This window comes from Hirundo rustica, chromosome 2, assembly GCF_015227805.2.
Source record: "Hirundo rustica isolate bHirRus1 chromosome 2, bHirRus1.pri.v3, whole genome shotgun sequence".
Classification (NCBI taxonomy): Eukaryota; Metazoa; Chordata; class Aves; order Passeriformes; family Hirundinidae; genus Hirundo; species Hirundo rustica.
In genome coordinates, this window is record NC_053451.1 from 44721719 (window position 1) to 44744912 (window position 23194).

At 34.8% G+C, this 23194-nt stretch overlaps 1 protein-coding gene across 2 annotated transcripts in view; it reads right to left on the reverse strand.

The window, feature by feature from the left end:
* Nucleotides 1-23194, reverse strand: part of PSPC1 (paraspeckle component 1) — a 60244-nt gene that overhangs the window by 17126 nt on the left and 19924 nt on the right. Inside the window, exons 7-9 of one of the 2 annotated variants that reach the window (XM_040090672.1) lie at nucleotides 13560-13617; nucleotides 9337-9506; nucleotides 566-6200 (exon numbers count right to left, since the gene is read on the reverse strand). The exons of the other annotated variant lie outside the window; for it this stretch is intronic. Of the exons in view, the coding sequence (XP_039946606.1) occupies nucleotides 6015-6200; nucleotides 9337-9506; nucleotides 13560-13617 (414 nt within the window). The 3' untranslated portion in view covers nucleotides 566-6014. Of the gene's footprint in view, nucleotides 1-565; nucleotides 6201-9336; nucleotides 9507-13559; nucleotides 13618-23194 lie in introns of those variants that run through there. 2 annotated transcript variants of the gene reach the window in all.

A 23194-nucleotide genomic window follows, 5' to 3' on the forward strand; every position in this document is an offset into this window, starting at 1 on the left:
CCACGTTCCTCTGTTTGGCGCTTCTCTGTCTAGGATGCACTCAGGTTTAAGACTGGATTCTCACTGGTTTGATGAGAGGCTAACAACTTTAAAATCAGCTGTTACATACTTACATGGTGTGTGTACGCTGTATACAGTTACTGTATTCAGCCACAAAATCAAGTCCTACACAACAACTTCATAAAAACAACACAGAAGAGGTATATCCAACTGCAGCGATCCCACCCTACAACCCAAGAATATCAAAATTCTTAGAACATTAATTCATTTCAGTTTTTCTGCTATTCCTTGGCCATCTGCACAAAACTAAATTCAGTTTAAAAAATCCAAGACATGAATGTAACTGGTATTTCCACCTTTTCTATTAAAAATTAGTTGGGTTTGTGGTTTTCATGTGGAACAAGACTTAAAGTTATTTTTGTGAATCTCCTGCAATAAAATTAATAAAATTAAACCACACTTTTCTCACTTTTATTATGTTACTTTATTCCCTCTCTCCCATTTTTTTTTGTTCCATTTACATACAGGACCCTCCACACTTATTCTTATTCAAGGATCTACGCAGTTTTTACTTAAAGTCAAGAAGAGTATCTTTATTCTCACTGCAATTCTTTCAAGTCAAGCACTTAACGTCCCGCATACAATTAGCATGTAAATTCAACCAAATTATACAGCTATGCTTTACTCTACAAAAATTGAGACATAAAAGCACACTACTAAATCTAGGAACAATGGAAGCTCTAGACAAATCATTCACCCAACCAAATGGAAAAATCTTATCCACATGTGTATGTAAATAATACAATTCAGTTCCTCTTGAATCTCATACCTCTTATTATGAGCATTTTATTCTCCACTCAAGGGACCACGTACAAATCACTTGAGTTTTTACCCACATTTACAAAGTTGCTTTTTTTTTAATGTGATTTGTGTGTATAAAAATAATTACATTAGAGCAGAGGAGGTTTTAAATAGTTTTAAGTATTCTGTGCTTATCTCTGAATGGTTTTCCAAATAGCTCCTTTAATTAGGAAAAAAGAGCTGCTCTTCCAAACAGAAGGAACAGAAGAAACTTCTCGCCCTGCTTTTGAAAGTCAGGCTGAGGTCATTAATAAGGATTCCTCCAAATTTAAATTATATTAACTTTCAGAGTATCTTAAGGAAGTTCAAGATGGAAAAGACCTATTAAATCTATCCCACTGAAAATTAACACATTGACGGTTTGTTTCCATGCATTTAAAAACATAAAAAGTACTCTTTTCATGAAAATTTCACGTTCCGTTTATTTATTCTACAAGTAACATTTTAGACAATTTTATAACTAGCTTCAGTATTTCATGGATTACTGTGAAAACACTCCTGAAATGCCAACAGCTATGATTTTTAAAATACTTTATGGGAAAACACCCCAAACTATTAACAAAACACATTAAACTGGTGAGAATGCTCAAATTACTTTACAGTATATCTGGAAAGGTAACAAAAGGTAACAAAAATAAACCAATGGGAAAAATTATACCTAACATTAGGTATTACAAGCTTTAGTCAATCCTCTTATTGTTACTACAATAAATTCTTACATTTCAGTAAGTGAATTTTTAAGAAAGCAAATGCCTTCAGGTTACTACAGTTCTACATTTGCCACCCAACTATCACTGAAGAGCCAACAATCTAAAGCAGTAATGCCCAACCTCTGCATTTCCCACAGGCTACATTCACTCCCTTCTTACCACTCATAAATCAGGAAAGTTTGGACTGATAATCCCTCATGCTAGGAGCCAACAGCCAAGGAAAGCACCAAACTCCAAGATGAGCATCTTAAAACCAGCACAGCGGCATATTAATAACTTGGGGGTCCTGAGAAGACAATTTGCACTGGAAGTACGTGCTCTCTGAAGCCCCCCACTCTTGGCCACAAGCACAAGCTAACAACAGATGCTGCAGGCAGACTCTAAAACTACCCATGGATAGGCACTTCAAGTCCCAGGAATGGGATTTAGAACCCCTTCACATTTGTGGTCCAACACAGATTGCTACCCTGCCTTCTGTGCTATTTTAGGAGTTCAATTATGCTTTAGGTTGGCTTATGAAGGGAAAAATCATGACCCAACTTCTTATAAAAAATAGATAAATTAGGAATTATGCAAAAAAAAAATTGTTTCTACAACATACTTAAGTAAAATTAATTTCATGCCACTAGAGTACACCAGTTAACTTCTGAACATTTATCTCCAAGCATATTTTCTCCCTCCAAAAGGCTTACAGGGTTTTGGGTTTCACTTGAGAATCTGCCTTTAGATTAGTTATTTTAGCATTTTTGAGCCAAGTTATCTCAAGGTAGATTGCAACTGTTTAACAACACATAGTTCATAAGTGCCACTGTGCGTTCAGTACCCTTCAAAGAATTTGTAATTACAAATTATTCTATATCTGAAATAAAGAGTGGAAAAAAGGGAAATGAATTTGGTAGAACATTTTAAAATGTGGCAGCATACTTTAGATCAGAGTACTCCTCAAAGAATGCATACAATAAAACCCTACTGGATTATGCTTAAAATTAAATTAATGCAGTACTTAGTTCATACTGTCTTCTTGACATCTATTTCAAATTTCATTCTTGTAGGAATCTCCAGCTTATTATATCTTTATGTACAACTGCATAAAAAAACCACAGACAATAAGTAAAACAGCTTCATGTCAGGAATTTTCTTTCTAGGTAATCCACAGTAGTTTGTGATTTTCTTAGGAAATAAGTACAGTACAGTATATTAGGATTGCCACTAAGTTTCCCAAGATACCAACGTGCTTTATCTAATGAGCACATTGGTCAGAAATGGAATAGTAAAGCTTTGTTATCTTTAAGTACCAAACTGTATCTCACAGAAAAATTAGGCAGTTTAGGAATATGAAACTTCAGGAATAATGAAAATTCCAGTAAGTACATTACAAAAGTAAGTGCACTGTAGTTGGCAGTTTCACATATATTCCAAGCCTATTTGTTTTAGCATACCATATAGCAGAGAGTCAGGACTTCACTGTGCTTTCCAGTCAAACAGTGCAAATGTAGATAAAAACTTGAGTACATAAGTACACAAAAAAAAAAAAGATAAACTGATCAACAAGATGAGGAACAAGAAAAATTAACTGCTTTAGCAGAAGGGCAGAACCTTCATGCAAAAACACTGGCTGGCCACATCTACACCTTTTTAGGAAACAATTTGAGACAATTCCTTTTTTATCAAAATTAGGTGTTTATTTTATAGCTAGGATCAGTTACTACCACATTTGGCAAAATAACAAGCACTGCCTTTAGAGTTGAGCCAGACAGCCCAGAGAAAACTTTTAAGAGCTGAACTTAGCAGCGTGTCATCAGCTACAAAAGGCAGTCTTCATTAACTCTTTACAATCTACCCAAAAATGCATTTCAGTATTTGTTGGGACTTGATTCATGAATATTTAAAAATAGATTAAATTATTTTCTGCAGTAAGGACAGCTGACAAATCCACTGCTCCCATGCAGCAGAGCAATCCAAATCAGATGTTTACAGGAAGAGCAGGTCACAGTGGAATGTCAATCACTAAGGTTAAATAAAACTTATAATAACTTTCAAATACATACATACCTCCACTCGCTACCAAAACCACAGTGCAAGCATGCACTTAAAATAGCATGAAGCTGGCATGAGAAGTATGAACTACTTTTGCAGATTCAGTATATTTAATGTTCCTTTGAAACATACTCAGATACTACAAGGAGGAGTGTTTACATAACAAATATACAGGAGCTAGCTAAAAAGCCTGAACAACACAGCCTTTTCCTTTGAAGAAAATGAACCAACATTTTGAACCTAGTTGAATTTGTATTTAAAATGTGCACCGTACAGCTTTACAGTTGAGAAGTCATGCACAAAAAAGTCATGTACAAGGGCAGAAAAGATGAGGAAAAAAGTAATCTCATATTTAGACACCTTACTAGACAACCTACCAATGTAAACTGTATTTTTAACTGAATAAAGGACACTAGAGCAGAGAGCTTAAGTAGTTGCCATATGCAAACATATATGAAAACCCAGTAATTTTCCCAAATCTTGAGATTTAGGACCACTGTAAAGTAAAACCATTTGCAGTTTGGTTGAGGTTTATCTTAAGAATGAGTGCTACAATATGATACATATACCAGGGAAAGAGTATCTCAGACACTAAAAGGTAACTCATATTGTATTACAAAGTGTGGCATGTATCAAGTCAACCAAAAAAATGGCAACATTAAAGACAATCTAAAGCAAAATGCTTAGCTGGTACAGATGCCAGGAGTGAGGATCTACAGACTTTGTTACACTAAGGTAGCTCCCGAATTGTTTGAAAACAGTAACTTAAGCCATACAACACTGGCAACTGAAGTAACAGTGTATTTTCAAAATGCCAGCAATGATGACTTCTTGTTAACCATTTGTTCAATATTCAATCCACCAATATCACCGCTACATTAACAAGTAACACACACAAGCCCTCTCTGCAGCTTGCATCCCACGCTATGTATATACCATTTGGATGGTATTAGGGCACCAGGTTATTTCAAATCAGTTTTTAACCAATTTAGTAACCCAATTCATGCAGATAAAATTTAGTAATGTCTACCTCTGAAAATGTGAGTAAACTGATAAAAAAGAACAGCACTATTTTACAGCTACTTTGCACAGGAAAAAGAGTAGTAGTAATCAACCAATAACCCTACTTATTCGCCATTACAGGAATAGAACCAATAGGTCTTTTCCATCCATCTTCCAAGACTGACAAAACAGAATCATAACAAGCTTCCTAGCAGCTTTACTATTAGTTTTATTTTAAAACTCAGTCAGCAAATCTACCCTGAGTTGTGATGTAATAGGCGTTTTTCAAGTTCCTTGTTCTGTGAAAAATTTATTAGGAATTCTCCTTTTCTGAAGTACTTCTGCTTTTTTGAAGAATTCATCTACTATTCAAATAGTATACGAATTTTGAAGAATTCATCTACTATTCAAATAGTATACGAATACTCATGTGCAATCCTAAATGCATATTACTAAACTATAAGCGAACACTTACTTTTGCTGGAAAACATGTATTTGCTTCTTAATTAAACAGTTACTCATTGATAACAGACATGTTTTTATTCTAACCATCCACTGGGGAAAATGTAGTTATTAATAATGATGTGCAAACACAGCAGAAAGCTTTCGACCAGCGTGCAGAAATGTTTCCTTTCTTGCAATAGAGATACTTTAACCACCAGAACACACAGATGTCACAACCAATTTTCTCCTCTATATACATGGTTTAGGTAAATTCAAGCATACTGTTATGAATAAAGCATAAAAAGAGATTTCTTTTCAAAGTTGTTTTTTCCTCTCCAAGTTAAATTTTCTAATAATTTGTCTAATAGATAACCTCTGTTGATAACCTCTTACTGCGACTAAGTTTGCAATGGCGGACTGAGATGCAAGGACACAGTATCTTTGAGAACACTTTGTATAAAATTTTATGCTCTTTGAAAGTCAAAACAAAAGCAGTTGTGTTTTAAGTTTTTCATAGTATGTACTGCACCATGCAGTTTAGCTAAACACTCACTATTAAGAATGGAACGTCCTTGACGCATAGTAGAAACTACGTAAAAATGAAAATTATGCCACTTAAAATTAAGCATGAAATTATTCTTACTCAGTATTAGTAATAACATTCCCAAAATCCTTTCCAGTGATTTTTTTTATTGTAATCAGATAACTGCACGTTTTACAGCATAGTCACACATTGTATTTTGCTAGAGTCACAAACACATTGCCTTACATAATGATCCGCATCATTTCTGCTCTATACTACAAAGCCTATGACTGAATACAAAAAAAGTTTTACAAAATAAACTGTTTTAAAGACTACAATAACAATAAAACCGTTTCCAGATAACAGCTAAAATTATAAAGGCATATCACCGTATAATTTTACTGGAATTTCTAAAACAGTAAGGAATGAATTAAGATTTAGTATCTGCGACGCTTGTTAGGTCCTTCAAAGTTGCCCCCTGGGTTTCCTCTACCAAAGCCACCAGGTCCACCACTCACGGCACCTACACCACTCATTGGCGGCTGAGGAGTTTCAGAGCCCGTTCTACTAACCAGAGGTGAACCCATCTGGGATGGACCTCCTTGAGGGAATCTCTCATTATGCTAACACAAGTCCATTTGGAACATGCCAAATGTGAGTTACAATAAAAACCACAAGTGATGTTGTCATGGAGTTCAGCAGATAGTCCAGCAGAATCAGGATCATACATAGAAGGAAGAAAGGAGCAATTCAATTAGTTATTATGGAAAAAGAGCTGGAAATTAAAGAGTGCTAATGTTATGCTCCAACTTTTTAAAGTAAATTAAAAATTAAAAACAAGACTGACTCTGGCACTGAATGTAACTTCATCCTTACAAACACATCTGAAGCAATACATATTCTCTATGTAACAGAGGAGACAGCAAACAGTTGTATATCTGAGCCCGACTGCGCCTTACACACCAACTACAAAGCTTCTCCCTTAAATAGATTAGACAGAGACATTGTGAAACTAGGAGGGGAGGAAATCAGCTTTTGTATTTCTAGACACTGCATATTTATTCTTTTAATACTCTTAAGACTTCTATATCCACATCTATGGATATTTCAAGTCCATGCTACCTGGAGCTGGCCTTTTGTATGGGACTTAAAGAGATCTCTAGTTAAAGCTTTTAAAATTCTGAAATCCTGTCTGAACAAAACTACATTAGGGAAAAAATGTGTAATTTTGGACTATTCCTAGTTTATAAAAAAACTCTGTATGTAACTAAGGCTCGTTCTGAAATATCAGTGCGAGATAAAAAACCAATTAATATTCCATATTTATTTTCCTTAGCTCTACGCTTAGTATTAGTAAAGGTATATATGCTTACACAATTTATTTGCTTAATTTCTAAGCAAAAAACATCCATCTGAGCATTTACAGTTCAGTATTTACACAAGTGTTTAAAAATAGAACCCCACACTGAGAAATTTTAACTCAACATAAACCATTAAAAGCATATATACATGGTACATTCAGATGTGGAAATAACTCATCATTCACCAGTTAAGGACAGTTACGCTTTCAGAAGAAATTCCTTCTGTACAGAGACCTACATCAACTCTCCAGGTATTCAGAGTTCAATACAGACATTTAAGAGCAACACTTTACTTATATGCCTGAATCAGAAAAGAATTCTTCTGAAAGCCAAACTCCAGCAACAGAAGTAGAGCTCAGCAGCTCTGGAGTCTGCTAATTCATATATATATATATGTATACATAAGTAAAACACCAGCATTTTATCTATATAGATAAAAGTACATGCAACCTAGATCATGGCTGCATATTTATGCATTGTTTCAAGTGTAACATTGTATACAAGAAAGGCTACTTCAAGAGCTGCATAAAGATCTACTACTGAGCTAAAGCACCTTTCAATCTGTAGCACTGGGCAGTAACTGTTTTGAAATAACGCAAGCCAGCTTGTTAGCAATGGATATTAATTTCAACACGTAACTTATCACATACTTCTGGACCCTTTTACCATTTGACTTTTGGACAAAAGTCAAGTCCTTTCCAATAAGGACCCCTCCTTTCAGCTAACAAGAAAACTTCCATAATTAACTACGTACATTAGTAAGTGGGGGAAGCTGCTTTTAAAATGTTACTTTCAAAGACAATCCAGGTTTCAAAAGACTGCAGTGAAACAAAGAGGAAATTGCTACAACTTTCTCTACAAGATAAACATCCAATTAAAAACATTCAATTTGTATTTCTGGTCTAAAAAGTATGTTCTTCATTTCCCTCAGTGGAAAATAACTTAGAGTGCTTTATTAGATAGCCCTCAAAGGATCTTTAAAGTATCTTTCTAACAACAGCAATAATACAATAAGGCTATGCCTTTCTGCAGGGGCCTGACCCTCCAAGTTAAAAACTTTCAAAGAACAAAATGAAGAAAAAACTAAAATGTAATTTGTCCTTCAGAAGCATGCATAAGAAAATGAAAGAAAAAAGCTGGGTTTTTTTAAAACATGCATTTTCAAGTGTCAGTTATTTCCTACATTTCCATACCTGGAATGACTTTTTGTAGAAAAACAACCATTTAAGTTAGATACCATGACTTAGGACACCAGGTTATTTTCCATACACATCTTTTTCAGTGTCTATATAACCACAAAAGAAGGTTCTCAAGTAACCAGTAACACAGTGGTCTCCAGCAAAGCATTTCCAAATACAGTATGTTGTGAATAGCATCCTCCCCACTCTGAGAGAAATGACACACCTGATAAAATGAGCTGGCTCCTATGATGTGATGTAAGATCCTCTCCTTTTTATCTGGTAAAGGCCAGACACACAATGTATTTTGTGCAAAATCAAAATCTCATTTTCTTCTATGGAACAAAGGATTTTGTTCTAACTTCATTATACAGATTGCTCTATCATAGATATTGTTGAGAAGGCATATCTAAAAAAACACAGCTACAAAATGCTTCTGTGTTCCAACTGTAACAGAATAACTGTTAATACTATGTACTCCTTTATATCACACCACCACTAATCCAAAAATCTAGTAACAGAACAGTATTTAAAAAATACGTAAAAGTCAGATTTCATATTACATAGTTGTTTCTCTACAGAAGACATTACAGCTAGGAAAAGTGACTGGCCATAGAACAAAGCAAGAACGGCTAGTGCTTTAACTGCATCCCAATGGCCTATCTGCTCTTGATCAAAAATCCCAGACATAAAACAGACATTCCTATTACCCATGGCAATTGGGCAACATTATTTTTCCCGTACTAATATAACAGTTATCAATAGCTGTTGGCTACTGATTTTCTAAGTGGCATAATTACCGTCAATCTCATGCGTTAAACGGTGTTAGAAAAGAAATACAAAGAACACTAAAGTTGCTTTAAAAAATTAAGTACTTTACACAAAGATATCTTCACACTTTGCACCGTCCAACATTTAACTGTTCATCATAAACCCCAACAAGCTAATTCACAGAATTTAGTTTTACTAAAGCAAAGAACAGCAAAAGTCTAATTTTACAGATTTTTCATTCCTAAGGGAAGCAGTATTTTCACGGTAATATCAAAAAAATATTTCTCTTTTGGGTTGTAAATTATTTCCATGAAAATGTTTTATCAATTACTTTAAACAGATCCAAAACATGTAAAACATTCTTACTCAGTGTGAAAATACCTTTGGTAAGAAAAATGGGCCATGAGACATGACAGCTATTCAAAGGAATTAAATTTGTGATACATTACCACTGTTCCATTATCTGGCATCATTGGTGTTCCCATATTTGCAGCTCCTTCTGGTCCCATGGAAGGACCAGGACCCATTGCAGGGCCAGGTAAAGTTCCTCTGTTGTTCATATTCATACCCATCATTGGAGGAGGGCCTTGGTTACCAGCAGGTGCTGGGCTAAACGCATCTATGCAAAACAATCTATACTTAGAGCTGTCCTATCTTAATTTTACAAGAACAAACAAACAATTTACAGTGTTTTAAAAGCCAAATGTACAAGACTTCAAATGGTTGGAAAAAAAATTCTTTGAGACTGTACATTTATCTCAATTATCTGCTTTTAAACAGATTTTAAATAATTTCTATTATTCTGCATTATATAATTTGCCTCACATTTTTGAAAATCCCAACCTTTACAGCTAAATATAGCTGTACACTTTCTGTGCAGGAATCAAAACATTCACATTATATCTATATGGAGTATGCACACCACAAACTGGCAAATACTGCAAGTGATTTTACAGATATTGGCAGCTTTATGACAACTTGGCTCTTTAGGGATCTTAACAGATGAAATGTAGATTTGCAAGACGTCTTTTACCAACAGTATGTTAATTGATACAGTGTACAGTAGATTGGTCTAAAAGCAATAACAGAGATGGTACTCAACAATAAATCATCTGTCATACAGAAGCAATAAAATCTTGCATTTAGCTGTAATTTCTTATGGTGTAAGTACCAGAAAACTAAACAATTTTGTTAGAACTTGAAATGACAAACAATCTCCTCCAAAAGTGTGGATCAAAGAAGTGGAAGAAAATTTTGAAAACATATTCTGAGGAGATCATTTGGCTGTAATATTACACTAAGAAGCATCACTCTGCCAGTCCTCACTAATGTACTGAACACATAGGTAAAAATGCCTTCATACTATTTTCACATGTTGCTGTAAGAAAGAAGTCTGATTATCTACCTCACACCTTACTATTATGAAATATCAACTTCAAGGCTGGTGGTGATGCATTCCTCCCATTCCCCACAATAATCCATCCTTTTCAGCCTAAAGTATGCATCCAAAATTTGATAATGGAAGAAAGCATACCTTTGGAATTTAATGTACACTTTAAGTATACACTTTCACAATATAAAGAAATCTGACATGGTGCTAGACTTATTTATAAGCCTGTTGTTTATACTAAAAAACACCACAACACCACCAACCAAAAAACCTTCCACTTCTCACCACAACTGCACTTTTTTAGAACTGAATATATACATCATTCAGAGGAGGCCACTTTTCACAGATACAGTACTGTGACTATCTGCAGGTATGCACAATTACATCTCGATTACCTGCCTTGAGAACACCATGTCACAGCAGCCAGTGAAACCATGACAAGCAAGATATTGCTGCTAAAATTGGAGACCTGGGATTGATCATATACATTAGGCCAACCACAAACTCCTTAGCAAAAACAATGCATGCCACACAGTAGCACATGGGAAGTGCTAAACAAGTTTATTACAAGTGACTGAAATCCTGTAATTTTGAAAAGCACAAGTCTTTGAGCTTAGTAATGAATAACTCCCAGACTTCTCCCTATAACATTAATTCGAAGCAAGGTACAGATTGGATGCTTCTCACCTATCCAAACACAAGATCAGTTCATGTAGCAGGTAGAAGACTGGGCCACAATTCAAGAAAATTATAGTAGCATATGCTTTAATATGAATTTTTACTGCCACCCATTCAGTTAGTATAGAAGGAAGTCTACACTGCCAATATCAAGAGAAACCTTTATTCTCAAAGGCCAGAGGCACTCAGCAGGACTATCATGATGGCAGCAGCACTTAGTGCATGCAGTAGTGCCATTAACTAAATGCTAAATTACTTGCTAGTGGTTTGCTTATCAGCATAATTAAACTGAGCCAGGTGGCCACCCACAGGTACTGTCACTCATCTGTCAACTGCCACAAAGTTCTCATGCTTCCTTATCATAGAAACATGCCCAGGGTGGCAGACAGAAACCTACACTAGCAAACCTCTGGAATACTGATCCTGTTTCAGGCAGAGTCAGATCCCAAGAGAGCAAAACTACAGAGTACAATGCAAGGAGAGAGTGGGTCACTGCATACTTTCAAGCCAGAGGCCACATCAATATATTGGCTCCGACTCAGAGGCTCTCCAAAATCCTCCTATCTCCAAAGCAGACCCTAAGAGCTAACCACTTAATTGTCCTTTCATTTTAGTGGGACACTAATGTGAGGAGTTAATTCACAGGACCATGTTCAGCAACAGATGGAATGCAGTCATTAGTGTTCGTGCCACAATGCAGATCCTAAAAATTCCTTTTCTGCAAACTGAAGGGGTGGAAAAAGTCCACTCTGAATGTCTGAAATGCACCAACAAGAAAGTCAACAATCTTCATCAATGCAGAGACAGTTCCCCAAAAAAGCCCCTTTTTTCCATATTTAAGTTTATAATCTCCACTTAGCACTACAGATCCAGTTAAATGCTCTGATGAGGTATACCTATTCTCTCAGAACTTGTCACAGAAAGCTATAAAAATGAGCAGTTCTGCACAAGTCAGCCCAACACTTATCACAGAGGCACTCTGCTTTCTAAGAAAATTATCATGCAGGTATTTCAGTTACTGAAGATATTCCAGCTCCCTCTGTCCCACTTTTTATAAAGTCGCAAATGGCACAGGCAAAAGTCAGTTCAAAATAAAGTTACAATTCCAACAGAAATATTAAGAAAGGATGCTACTATCAACAACTAAAGATCTACTATTTAAAGGTCTACTGTAAGGTTTTTGGGGTCAATTATTTTGCTTGTACCAATGGAGTTAATATGCTAGAGAAGAAACAAAATCTCTGTGAGTGAATAAATGCTACACTTATTTGCTATGGACAATTTAAAATATCTGAGTGGTACTATAACTTTTTTTTGAATTATACAATTTATTTCTAAAAGTATTATATTTAAAATCAAGTTGTAACATAAAACTTAAAAAGCAAGACCAATAACATCACTGTTAAGAACTGCAGTAACCACACATTTCAAACCTGCACGTAAGAAGTGTATCTTGCGGATCTGGACAACTGGCACAGTATCAATATCTACAAAGTCTTCAAATTAAATATTCAAGTACGATGCCATCATATGCAAAAGTACAACTATAAAATAAATTTTAAAAGCCTCAATTTATGCTTCAGTTTAATATTTGTAGATAACTTCACAATGTCCACCTTCAGAATTATTTGTAAAAAATCTTCATCATCCCTGAAAGCACAAGCCTATTTCTATTTTTCATCTATAAATATGCTTCAATAAATACAAGGAAATAATGAATAATGTGTTTGAAAATCTGAAGCAGATTCATTACTCCATAAATTCACATTACTCAAAAGGCCAAGTGAAACGTACTAAGTTTTGGGTGCACTTTCAATTTTAAAATATATGGAAAAAATAGTTGTATTACATTTCTTTTAATTACCACCTTAATTTACTTTAAATTACCATGAGGAAACTTCCAAAAGATTAACAGTTTGCACAGTTTAGTTAGATTTGGTGGTTTTGAAGAAATATTTTAAGTTTCAGTCTTGTTTAAAAGCAGATATTCTGGGTAAGAAAGATTCCAAACCGTTTCAGTCTGCATATATGGAGCAAGCACTAATTATTATACTTTCCTAGATTATACAGTAGTAGTTTTTAGCAGTGACGGTATTTAAAGTTGCAAAAGCTAATAACTGAGGTTATTTGTAAATAAGAAACTTGGAAGAAATTGACAGAACACCAACCACATTATTCATTTATCACATGAAGTACATCAAGAAGAACTTGCCAATTTTAACCTCTACATTATTTCACTGCATGCAATTAGAGTCCCAATTTCTTTGAATAGGCAGTAACTCCAAAGTAATGCCAAATGTTTTTTTGAACATAAAATTCCTCTTTTGGAATAACTCTCAGAGCATCACTTTTCACTGATTTTTGTTTCTGTTAATTGCGCATCATTTTTTGCCATGTATAGTCAAAGCCGGAAAATAAAGATACACCAGGGGTAGGGGAGAAAAGCTGCTTGAAAGCAAGATATATGTTGGGGTTTTTTATTTCCTAATATTGCTTACTCCTTTTTTACCAGTTGTCAGTAATTAATAGTGCTTGAGTAACATGTACAGTCCCAAAGAAAAAAAAAAAATACATTATAGAAGCCTTTTTCCTTCAGATCCCTACCTCCCATGTTTATTGCTCCACGAGGACCCATATCACCCATTCTCATTTCCTGTTCTCTCTGAAAGTAAACATAGTTTTCATGATCAACCTATCATTCTTAGAACTTAAAACATTCCCATTTACTCAATGAAAATAAAAACGTTAAAGTTTCAAAAGTTTCCATTGATTAAAAACAGTGCAAGGAATGAAGTTAAATATACTCCTGTTTTTTATAATATCAAAGCAATTAATAAGTTCAACATAACAATGCTGTACATTTTTGCATTTTAAAGATTAAATATCCCAAGTTTCATTTATCAGATGCAGCAGCCTAAAGCTCCCAAACAGTTATGTGATCAACCGCAAATGAATCCATCTTCACACAGTGTTTTTAACTAATAAATGTTTCAATTTTACCTGTAAACAAACAGGTCTTATTACAGTACTAGCCTAAAGGCCGTGGTTCAGTAATACTCAGTATGATTTCACAACTCAAAAGTACTTGTGTTGATTGAAAACCAAGACCTGATGTATTATACTATGGTATATAAATTCAACCGACCAATTCATCATTGCTCAGTTTTAACTTAACTTGGTGGTGGTATATTGTTTTAATGAATTATGCTTTGCTATTGATGTTAGTTCAGATACTGACCATCCTTTTAAAACCATCATAAAACTGTATTATCACCGGAAACTGTAACATGCATTTAACACTAAACAGACAAATAGCAAATCAAAGTGATGCAGACTCAATTGATGTTCAGTCAACCAACAGCAAAATATTTCTGACATTATTAAACATGAACCACGGTGTGCTGTGAAACAATACTCAAAGGATGGTACCCAGAGGGGCAAAAAAAATCATCACTTGTGAGAAAACAAAATACTCTATCAGAGACAATTCCAAGGGATTTTAGAATTACATCAAAAAGACTAAATAGAAATTAATTCACAGTTCAAAACAAAACCTAATGAAATTTATAAAAAAAAAAATCTCCTCACTTTTCTACAGGAACATTAACAAGTATTCTGCTCTTGAGTAAGTACGCATGCACTGAGAATTAGAAAGTTCAAAAAAATTTACTCATTCTGAAAAACCATTCTACTTATGATTTAAGAGCCTAAGTTCAGATGCACTTTGAAAATAAATCCACGTACTAAGCGACTATATCAGTCTATAAGCGACTTTTACATGGAAATATTAATAAATCAAAATACATTCATAGTATTTGTACAGGTTCACCAAAGTCTGGTTTGGTCAATCATTTTTGGGATGCCAAACATGAGTCTTCAGCCACTTGAAGCAGCAGACTCCATTATGTGACAGAACAGAACCAATAGTTTTATAAAAATATCCTGCTATAGAAAATTGCCCCAAGATAGATGATAAAGAGCTCTCAGGTCAACAACTTCGTAGTACGTCATATTAATCTGGAAAAAGTACTTAATATAAGAAGAGTACACACTGTTTTCAAAATAATATGGGCTTAATGTGGAATGGAAAAATAAGGCCTGGTAACTAAAAGACACAGGCAGGTTTTAAATTCCGGCTAAAAAAGGCCATTGATGGAACACTGAGGAGGATCTCTTCTTCTGATCCTAGAAATCACATTCAAAATTGATTAGAGAACATGCAGCTACTCTGACAGACCTTTTACAGTAACATCAATTGACATTTTAAGTAAAACCAGCACCCCATAGGGATCAACCATACCTATAAACTGACATGATTTACTCACAAATTAGCATACAATCGTGTTATTAGTCTGCTTGTACACCTCAGTCTGGACATCAGGAAGCAGAAGGAAAAGTGGTGCATCACCCCTATTGCCAGTTCCTAGCCCAAAAGGACAGGGAAACACCGCGGCTATCAGTTTACACTAGTCAGATTGTGCGCACACATGCACGCCTATATGCTTGTGCGAAAACCAGACACACCATGAACAGTTGTGAGAAACTTTTTCACTACAAAGCAAAGCACCAGACTTTACAGTAGGCACAAACCTTACTTGGTTCATCTCAGGTTCAGCTGCAAGTTGGTTGGTATTTTTTTAAGTGACAAGTGCCAAAAGGCAAGGCTAAGTGCAACACTGGCTAGATACGGATGCTAAGTACAAAGTTGTAAAGCTGCACCAGTTACTAGAACTGAACTTGTTTTCTTTGTGAAGGACAGAAGCATATGCAAGCTCTGATGTACACTTTACTAAAAAACACACTAGTCTTCCTTCTAGCAATCAACTATTTTTCCCTGTCTTGAAATGCTACCAGTCTGCAGTTAACTGAAGTACAGCAAAAGATGGGTAGAACCTACTTTTATTTAGTCTAATTTGACATTTGTAAGAAAAACCAAGAGGCAATTATTTGCCTTTTTTTAGCTTTAACTTCAGTATTGAATTATTACAGTATAAAAAACATTTCAGGTATAGAATCAAGATCCATAAATGTGTCTTAAGGTTGCTGTTACCTACTACTTGATCAACATGCCTGTAAGATTAAGATGCTGCTGCGGCTTATAATTATTTCTACTGTTGCATGTTCAAAACATATAATGTTCCCTTGATTTTCAGCACAGGAAAATTCTTCTGTACTCGTAACACAGAATTAGCAACTTTACACCTCCTCTCAGAGAAAATACTCAATTTCAAATGTTAACCAGCAGTACATATCATTAATGTAATTAGATTCAAAAATTCTATCTGGAGGAGTCCTGGGTAGCAACAAAAATTCAGTCACACACAAATCATATCCTAGACAGCTCTTTACTATGTAAGCATAAACATGTTGCTACAGGTTACCAGGATGAGGTCAACTAGTCCATGGGTTTTGCCCAAAATTTAACAGAATGGAATACCAACAGGCAGTCTGACACAACAGCTGAACCAGTGCTGGCTGGTAATTCCAGCCCACCTCAGAGGTTCATTTTCAGATACTCAAGCCTTTTGCAGCCTTATCAATGATAGTGTTACCTCCTCAGAGCTTCTTTTCCTCACTGTATGACTTCCCATTCTTCTGTTGACTAGCAGTCTGCTTCAGCCCCTTCCCCAAAGTCACCCATAACTACCCACAACAGGGAATTAAAACTGAGCAGCAAGAGAACAGGGCTAAACTCTTGAGTGAGAAATATGTGGGGTGATTAAGAACCTCTCAGGTCACCTGTACCTGGGAAAAAAATCTTAACAAGAAGAGAACAAGAAAAACAGATGATATGCTATTACAGGGGGAAAAGAAAGCCACAAGACAAATAATGTGCAGGAAAGCGTAAGTTAAATTTTGTGAACATCAGGAAAAAACATTATCAAAAAGACAGGCAGCAAACAAAAAATGTCCTATTGTAAAAGCGCTGTTTACACAACTCAAACCTTTCCAAATCATTTGTTGCCAGGATTCTTGTAAAATACTTCAGAACTCACTAATGTAGACAACCTTCTAAACAGGTCCAATTCATCTGAGTAATCTTTTAGAAAAACTGCTATGATGGCAACTATAGGATTATACTTACTAATTACTTTAGACAGAAGCATTAAAAATTGTGTTTCTCGCAATGCCAACTAATTTTAATGTCAAATGTAAAAAGTAGATCAAAATATTCAATACACTCCATTTTCAAAATATGTACTTCATTTTAATAATAGTATGGATTCTCCCCATTTTACCAAGTACCTGAAACCAGTTTTCCAAAATATTTCAGGTGTATCATGTGCTATGTTCTTACACCTCTTATCACCACTGATACAGCAGTCTAAATATACAGAGAACTGCCAAGATGATTCTTCTGAGTTTGTTAAATATATTATGCTATTTTTAAATTTCTTCTACAAAACCATGAAACTAAATGTTTTGAGAAACACCTAAGAACTGATAAAGGTCACACTGCAAGTAAAAATACAGTCATAAACCTGACTTTTTAAACTGACAAACCAGTGCTACTTTTTTTCTTAAAAATAGGCTTTGCAATTTCAGCAGCCAAGCAAAAATTAATCTTGTCTCCAAGAGATGCAATATTCATGGTAACAAAGCTGTCAAAAATTACAGTATGAACAGAACAGCACAGAAAATTTCAGAACAGCAAAAAAGCAAGATATCTCAGAAATGTTATCATGACAGACAATAGTTTTCAATGTTTTGTGGCCAGAAGAACATGTGACTATTTACTCACCTTTCACAGTATAGTAACCCCTATAATGCTAAGATATGGCATCCAAAAAATGCCTTAGTAAGCAAAGAACACTTTCTCCATAAACTTGAAAATTAATAGTTAAATCAACACTTTATACAGGTTGTGTGGTAGAGCAAGATGTAATTACAAAGTGCTGTTGATCCTCACTTGTTTTTGTTACTATAAAAACTGAATTTTATTCTCTAACACACTACGTATTTGTCAAAACTGGTACAACATTTCTGCACCTCATACTAGAATTCATTACTCTCTTCTAGCGTGTTTTGTTTCATTAAATTCCTTCTAGAAAAGAAAAATTATTTCCAAAGACCACCTAAAGAGGCATAAGGCTCTTAAACCTTACATAAATAGTAACTTACTGAAAGACATCTATATTTTAATGACATAAATAGTACAAGTTATTAAAGCTGCTAGTTAGCAATCAAAACTAGAATTTGAGGGATAATTTTGATACTTGTTTGTTATTTGTCTTTTCCTCAGAACAGTCCACTATTTCACTCCAATGACAAGTGCACTGAAGTTAAGCAGCAGTAAGAAGTTAAAGTAATAAAAGGCTTTTCTTCCATCCACCCCTTCTTGTCACCCATCTCTCTTCAGTTTGATACTCAATTAAGTTCTCTGGGTAAGATCCAAAAGTTACAAAATCCCCACACAGTTCATAGAGAATAACAGTAAGTAATTTTAAATGAAAAATACTGATCTTTAAAATCCAATATTTGTATGTGTTCCTGAGCACTGAAGTCTAAATTCGGAGCTGATCCCAACTCTGAGCTGGGCATCACACTAGATGATTCCAGAAATGTCTTCCAACCTAAACTGCCCAAAACTCTATGCACTGAGTGATAGCGTTCACTCAAGAGTCTAGAAAAATATAAACTGTCTAACTTCAAACAAACCTACATAAAAACATTAAACTAGGTAACAACTAAAGCAAAAATAGCTATAAAACACACAGCATGCATATGTCCTGGTTTTAAATAGGAATCCTAATGAAAATAATTTTCATTAGGTTTAATAGCTGTTACCAGGACTCAGTCTTGGAAAAAACATACTAAGAAGGCTAGAGGAGATAAAGGCAATTTACTGCTTTCTGACTCGAGTCATGAATAAAGCTCATGGAGTCAACTCATGAAGTTCCAACACTAAAAACCCCTAAACATTAAAAAAGTATCACATTAGTAAAATCAGGAATACACACTGCATGAAATACAAGCAGACACACATACTCCAGCAGATGCTACAAATTTGAAAAACACTCCTAATGGCAGTAAAAACTACAATTACAGAAAAATAAATTTATTACTAGCCCAGCATATTTCTTAAGAATTCCTGTCATTTCAGTAAGATTGCAAAGGAAGCATCAGTATTATTTGAAGAGGCGAATTTCTTTTAAAACTAATAGCAAAAGTATAGGGATGTATTTGTGAAAAACCTCTGTGCATTACATCTTTGTTCTCTTCTTTTAGTTCTGAGAACAGAAAGTCTTCTACCTCTGTGGGGTCTCATTTTCCTCCTGCATCAGTTGCTAAGGATAGTCCTCAGCAGCTAAAGCCCACAAAGAAAAAAAAAACCAAAAAACAAAACCAAAACAAAACAAAAAACAAACCTGAACCAATGTAATTAAAACTACTTGGAAGAATTTACTATTGTAAATTGAAGTTATTATTTAGAAATACTTTTTACAGTAACTGTTAAACAGCTGTGAACCTCCCAGAATGTTATTATTTTGTCATTCTCTCACAGCTAGATGCAAAACCCAATCTGAACTAAAGTTGGCTTCCTTCCAATACATCAATTCTCACATGATATTTAAGTAAGAATGTCACTAAACTGACAATTTTGGAAAAGAAAGCAGTTTAATTGCACTAATATGATTCTTGATACAAAGACCTTTAGGGGATACATCACTAACCAGCAACATTTAATAATCCTAAAGATTAAAGAAAAGGTTAATCCTAAAGGTTAAAGACAATACTATTTAATACACACCAAAGTAACAGCTTTATCTTAACACAAGAACTCATATTTTCAGAATGCATTACAGGTCAAAACTCAAATTACAGTCTAACTTGTTAAAAAACCAGAAAATAGTCTAGAAGAAGCCAAGATATACCATGGAACCTATTCTGTTGATTATTGAACTTGGTTCCATATTGCAATTTATATATTTTCTGCTTCATTAATTTGCCTTGTAGTTACTTGCTCCTTCACTGGATTTTAATATTGTATTTAAGGCAGTGCATTACTATAATTAGTGATCTTTTCTCCCACCTCTCCCATTTCCATTTGTTAAAATACAGTATAACACTGTATATACACTATCTATAAAACTGACAAAAATGTCATTTTCTCATAATCTAAGGTAAAAGTTATTTGTCATCCCAGAAAAACAATGTACACAGAAGGCTCTAAACAAATATATGCATACATATACAGTAGTTAGGAACGAAATCAAAATATTTTAATTCCATGTCTCCAATCATTATCATATCATCTGTTCAGGTAAAAAAAAAATCCTACCATTCACTGTATATGAAGCACTCTCTGATTGTGTAATTGCAAAGAAGGATATTTTTCCAAATGCCTTTGCTGTTGATGATTTCAGAGAAATCAAGTACAGAGGTATTCTGGCAATTTTTCCCCTACTAAGACTATGACAACTAAGACTCACAAGAAAGGTAAAAATCTGCTTGTCAAATATTTTAAGCTAAAATTCAGAAATAATTTTCACAAGACAAAGGTGCTTAGAGAAGGCAACAGCCCTCAACAGATTTGGAAATACTTTGAAAAATGAGATACCATTACATCAATTCCCTTTAATAGCAACTTTCTCAATTCTGCCACTTAATCTGGTTCTGCTGGAGTTAGGAGCCACTTTAGATTTATGGAATCAAAATATAAAAAAAAACATTTCTCCCATTTCCGCTAGCTTCCTTTTTTCGGTAACAGTAAAAAAGTTAAAAATATAAATTAAATACAGATCAACAGCTGAATATAATACAAGTATTTTTTTCAAAGGCATTTTACTCTTCACTTACCCACGGAAGTACTTTCTAGAAGAAACATACAGCATATCACTAAGTTCACGATTGAAACATGCAACAATTACACTACATTCACAATATATTCACAATATATTCACATCTTCAGAGGCATATTAGAGAATTTCATGTGGCATCTTAGAATTATTCTGGTTTTATATGAGCTGAAGAAATGTCAGAAGAGTGGGTAAGTATCAAACAGACAACTTGGCAGGCTGCAACTGATTTTCAGTGCCCTCCACTATTTACCATGGTGGGGTGGACTTGAATGGCTGTTTAACTGGTAACAAAGACTGGGCTAACTGTACCCTCATGCAGAAATGCACTAAAGTACTAAATTGAAAATCAGGTGTTACATAGAACAACGCTGCATTTTAGATTTGCCAAATTGTTATGTTTTCCTTGCACAAACCCCAAGTCTATACAAATATTACAAAGAGTGAATGCTGGATGGAGTGAAAAAAAGTTTTCCCTAAATGCAAGATTCAAGGATAAGATGTAATGAAAGTCAACACTGTTCACTTAGAAGAGAAGTTAATCAGCCAAGAATACCCTTTATCATGGAACGTTTACATGAAAATCTACTTCTTAATTGAAGTGTCAACTATAAGACTGCAAAAGCACCACTAGTTATAGCCACAGTTCACTCAATATGCCTCTCTGTCAGACTTCTGTATTAAGAATTTTTCCTCACCAAGTAAATATTATATATGCCATATAAATTATAACATAAAAACCAGTCCAATTGTAGTTGCTATCTCATAATTAAAGTTACCAAGTAAAAAAGCAAGTTATTTATCAAAAGGAAACTGAAAGCCAAAGTCTTTCAATGCTACTGAGGTCCTGTAGGTGAAACTTCTAGCACCTATATAGTGTTTTTTATAGATGCTATGGATGTTGCTTACAACCAAACTAGTTCAATGTTTAAGATTTCTCCAATGAACTTATGGCCTGTCCACACATACAGCACACTAAAACGTAAGAAAATATAAACAGAGAAGCATCAGTGAAACTTTCTGCTGGAAGCCAAGCTCCACAGTTATTTTATACAACTTGTAGGCCATTTCCGGTAAAATTGGAGCAGCATGAGGCAGACTTGAATGAGGAAGATGCTTGTCATTCAAACAAAGTTCTGACTGATGAAAATAATATATTCTACCAGGCAATTCTAGTATTTCCATCAAAAGTTTAAGAAACTGGCCATCTGAATAAATCCAAACAGATTGAGAAACACTGCTTTCTACCTAAATACCCTAACCCAAGTCCATACACTCTTAAAGCTACAGTGTCTAGTTTCATCAAAAATATCCAACAAAAACTACTATCTTATTTACGTACAAGAGACTCAAAGGTCACAGTTATGTTAGGGACTCAATGGAGACCAACCAATCAATAGGGACAAAACCTAAACTCGGAAGTTCCCCTATAGTTAAAACAAAAGTTTAATAATTCAGAAATGGTGGGGGAAACAAACAGAAGACTCCATAAGTAAATAACATTTTAGAAGTATCATAAAAACCAGAAACATGTAAGAACATAAACAAAGCCTGAAGAACCTAATTTCAACATCATACTGTCTTTTTCTTAGAACAGACAACTACCAACTATCTTGTCACAAGCAGAAAACCCAAACTGCATTTGGGACCTGTAGTAATAGCTTCATGTTGTGTACAGCACAAAACTAACACAAACACTCCTTCATCCTACACAATTCTAAGCCTAAACTGATGAGCCATTAGCCACTGTAGGAAATTGTAATGGTGACAAATGTTTTAGTAGGGCATGTTGTGACAGGACATGGGGTAATAGTTTTAAGCTAATAGGGGGTAGACTCCAGCTAGGTGAAAGGAAGAAATTTTTTACAGTGAGGACAATGAAATACTGGAACAAGTTGTCCAGACAGGCGGTGGATGCCCCACCCCTGGAAACATTATGGATGGGGCTCCAAGCAACCTAAAGTAGCTTAAGATGCCCCTGCTCATTGCAGGAGGCAACGTACTAGATGGCCTTTAATGGCCTCTTCCAAATCAAACTGCTATGATTTTAAGATTATAGTCAGGCAGAAACACCTTTTAAGAGCAAACCCTAGATATACCTACCTAATTGACTCTTTAAGCATTAGTTTCTACTGAACTTCCCATCTGAACAGTTACAAAACAGCTCTACCAAAACTCATCTTCTTACCAAAACCCACTATTTATCAGAAGTGCTAATTAACTGGAAAGTATTACCCAATCTCTTCACTTTTAAAGTGTACTTGATGGAAGACAGAAGTATCAGATTTAAACTCCACTTTCCTCATGAACATTTAATAATCCAAAGCAAGCACTGCCACCAGTAATAAGAAAAAACTACTATGACAAGGAGGCTTGTGAAATATTCATGAGAAAAATTATGAATATTTTAATTTTAAAAATAACAGCCCGGTATAAATA